General features: G+C 43.6%; 1 protein-coding gene across 12 annotated transcripts in view; it reads left to right on the top strand.

Annotated features, from left to right (window-relative positions):
- MOG (myelin oligodendrocyte glycoprotein) overlaps nt 1–4,116 on the top strand; it is a 20,639-nt gene that overhangs the window by 10,001 nt on the left and 6,522 nt on the right. For all 12 annotated transcript variants that reach the window (XM_011992289.1, XM_011992278.1, XM_011992293.1 and 9 more), the window contains one exon: nt 3,002–3,115. In XM_011992289.1, coding sequence (XP_011847679.1) covers nt 3,002–3,115 — 114 coding nt within the window. The remainder of the gene's footprint in view (nt 1–3,001; nt 3,116–4,116) is intronic.

A 4,116-nucleotide genomic window follows, 5' to 3' on the forward strand; every position in this document is an offset into this window, starting at 1 on the left:
AATAAATAGGCCGGGCACGAGGGCTCACGCTTGCAATCCCAGTACTTTGGGAGGCTGAGGAGGGCGAATCACGAGGTCAAGAGATGGAGACCATCCTAGCTAATGTGGTGAAACCCTGTTTCTACTGAAAATACAAAAACAAAATTAGCCGGGCGTGGTGGCAGGCGCCTGTAGTCCCAGTCACTCAGAAGGCTGAGGTAGGAGAATGGAGTGAACCCGGGAGGCAGAGCTGAGATCGCATCACCACACTCCAGCCTGGGCAACAGAGTGAGACTCCATCTCAAAAAAAAAAACAAAAACAAAAAACAAAAAAACCACAAAATAATAAAAATAAATACATAAATAACTACAATACTATTATCACATCTTAAAAACTCAACAAAAATTTCTTAATATCATCAAATACCCAGTTTGTGTTCAAATTTTCCTGATTGTTTCATAAATACACTCTTACAGTTGGTTTCTTTTAGTGAGATTCAAACAAGACCCACCTGTTGACCTTTGCCCTTAGGGTTTCCCACTGCCTGAATTTTGTTGACAACATTCCCATGTTGCTATATAATACGGTCCTCCATGCCCTGTGTTTTTCTGTAAACTGATAGATGTGGAAGTGCAATGACATTCGTGTTTGATTTACTTTGGCAAGTATAGTTCATCAGTGATACTCTATACTTCTTGTTGATTTACATCCAAAGGCTAATAATGTCTGCTTTTCTCTCTTTTCTAATTATTTGCGAAAGTAAAAATATGGGGGTTTGGGAGAAAGTATGTATGTACTCACTTAAGTATGTACTCACTAAATCACATTGCTATAGGTAACTTCCATTAAGAACTTGAAAGTAAAGTTTGCTGCATTTTCCTCTAGGGAACACAATAATAGACAGGAGCCTTAGTCTACAGCTTAAAGGATTGTAATTATACCTGAGCAACCTTCCTGGACCAGTTTAACATTATTGGCTGTGATGTATCCCCACCTTTGATGTCAATATCCTTACTTAGCTCCCTTAAAGCAGAGATCAAGATGAAAAGGGCTTCAGCTGCAGCATGGCACATGGAGATTAGAGCGGGGCTTTTGGATGCTGAGGAGCAGACCTAGAATGGGAAATAGATGGGAGCCACAAAAGTGAAGGTCCCCCTCCCTCATTGCTCAACCTACTCCATGTCTGCACATCTGGTCAGTTACCAAATCCTGTGTAAGCTACCTTCCTTTTCTTTCTTTTTTTTTTTTTTTGAGACGGAATTTTGCTCTTGTTGCCCAGGCTGGACACAATGGTGTGATCTTGGCTCACTGCAAACTCCAACTCCCAGTTCGTGCAATTCTCCTCCCTCAGTCTCCCAAGTAGCTGGGATTACAGGCGTGCACAACCATGCCTGGCTAATTTTTGTATTATCAGTAGAGACAGGGTTTTACCATGTTGGCCAGGCCAGTCTCGAACTCCTGACCTCAGGTGATCCACCCACCTTGGCCTCCCAAAATGTTGGGATTACAGGCGTGAGCCACTGCACCCGCTGTAAACTACCTTCTTAAAAGCTCTAGAAGAGGGCTCTTAACCTTTTGTTGTGTGTTATGCACCTTTGGCAAGCTGATGAAGTTGATAGACCCCATCTCAGAATTCTTTTTTTTATTTTTTCGAGTCAAGGTCTCACTCTGTCACCCAGAATGGGTTGCAGTGGCACGATCATGGCTCATGGCAGCCTCTACCTCCCAGGCTCAAGTGATCCTTCTGGCTCAACCTCTTGAATAGCTGAGACCACAGGCTTGTGCCACCATGCCCGGCTAATTTTTAATTTTTTTTCGTAGAGGCAGAGTCTCACACTATGTTGCCCAGTCTGGTCTCGAGAACTCCTGGGCTCAAGCAATCTTGCCTTGGCCTCCCAAAGTGGTGGGATTACAGGGGAGAGCCACCACACCTAGCCAGAAGAATGTTTTAAATATACCAAATAAAACATTTATACCAAAATACAGTCATCAAAATATTAAATTAACAAGAGTTAGGGTTGCCCTAGTAATGTATTTGTAGTAATGTAAAATCAAAAATAGATAAGTGATAGTTTGAGATTTCTGTGACTTTTCTAATGTGATATAAAAATATTTGTGATTTTTATTTATTTATTTATTTATTTTTAGATGGAGTTTCGCTCTTGTTGCCCAGGCTGGGGTGCAATGGCATGATCTCAGTTCACCGCAACCTCCGCCTCCCGGGTTCAAGCGATTCTCCTGCCTCAGCCCCTCGAGTAGCTGGGATTACAGGCATGCACCACCATGCCCAGCTAATTTTGTATTTTTAGTAGAGACGGGGTTTCTCCATGTTGATCAGGCTGGTCTCGAACTCTCGACCTCAGGTGATCCACCCACCTCGGCCTCCCAAAGTGCTGGGATTACAGGTGTGAGCCACTGTGCCCAGCCAATATTTGTGATTTTTACTGATGACAAAGTCAAAGGTTCTGTTCAAATTATTGTGGTGTATTGCCTACAGGCATAATTAAAGTAAATACTAAATTTCAGTTCAAAGGTTACTGAAAATATGTATTTTTCATTCCGTATTTAAGCTTTGAATCCTCTGACTTCCTATACCATTACCACTGTCCTAGTTCAGGCTCATGTTGTTTTTTACTTTGTTATCACAGTCTCTTAACATTTCTCCCTATCTTCTCCAGTCCTGTAGGTGCTAAATCTGATGTGGTCACTTCTCCGTTTGGAATCCTTCAGTGCACCCCCACGGCCTTGAGGATCAGATCTAAGTCCCTTAGCTGCTCCTTAAAACTCCCCCAGCCTGACCCAATACACAATCTTGACTTTAAACTACTTGTCATTCTAAATCAATAGCATTTCCTGGAAAAAAAACATTTTTCCATCAAGGCTAAGCTCAGGGACCAATTCTGCGTCACCTTCTTTGAATCCTGATGATATTCATGTCTTTATTTGACCTGATTTATTGGGCCCCAGGCACCGTGCTGAGTGTTGAGAATTCAGCTCTGGGCAATGTGTCCTGCCTTTCAGATCCCTTCTACTGGGTCAGCCCTGCAGTGCTGGTTCTCCTCGCGGTGCTGCCTGTGCTCCTTCTGCAGATCACTGTCGGCCTCGTCTTCCTCTGCCTGCAGTATAGACTGAGAGGTACAAGGCGGAGGGTGGGTGGATCAGGATCCTTCCTTTAAATGAGCTGGCTTCTTGGAGTTACACCACTAAACATGTATTTGTGAGTGACTTCTGGGTTCAGAACTTCTTCTCACTACTGAGTGATAAAGAAAAAAAATAACTCCATAATGCAAGAGTTTTACATCTCACGGAATGCTTTCATATGAATAAGCGGACCCAGCTTTCCCTATGAGCTAACTATGGCATAGAGTAACCCCATTTTACAGAGGATACAACTGAGGCCAGGAGTAGTTCAGTGACTTACTCAGACCAATATAACTTGTAAGTGGTAGAGCTGAGGCCTCTGTATCATACCTAGCAGCTCCATGCAACTTGGGAGAGTGTGAGCTTCAAAGTCAGACAGGTCTAGGCTATTAGGAGTTTTGAATAGATACTGAAGTAAAAGTCTGTGCTACACAGTAGGCATTCAAACATTGTTTCCTTCTCCATTCAACACTGAGGACTCAGGTTCAGCTGCTGATGACGCTCCTCTTTTGTGCCTAGAGCTTTCATTCTGAGCCTTCTCCCCCTACCAAGTGTCTCCCCAGTGCCAGAGCAGGAAGAGTCTTCACTCCTCCCCATGCCCCACCTCTCATTTGTTACTAAGAGGAGAGGAGAAAGTAGCAAGGAGGGTATGGGGAATGTTTTTGGGGGATGGGTGTTGGTGGGATCAACAACAAAGTCCTTTCTGTCACCTTGAATTCAGCCCAGATGCCTGCTTGTCTACTTCTCCCACGTGAAAAAGGCCTTCAGCCCACATGGCTGAGCAGAAAGAATCTGAATGTTAGAGTCAGGCAGCCTGGGTTTGAATTCCATCTCAGGTACTGAACTATATAGCAAAATTCTTAGATTCTCCAAGCCTCAATTGCCTTGTCTGTCAAATAGAGAAGACATCCTCCCTCCTACATTGTAGGGAGGATAAAAGTCATGCAACGTGCCTACTACAAATCCAGTCACAGAGTAGCTAGCTGCTCACTAAA

Source organism: Mandrillus leucophaeus, unplaced genomic scaffold, assembly GCF_000951045.1.
Source record: "Mandrillus leucophaeus isolate KB7577 unplaced genomic scaffold, Mleu.le_1.0 Scaffold1102, whole genome shotgun sequence".
In the NCBI taxonomy this organism is placed as follows: domain Eukaryota; kingdom Metazoa; phylum Chordata; class Mammalia; order Primates; family Cercopithecidae; genus Mandrillus; species Mandrillus leucophaeus.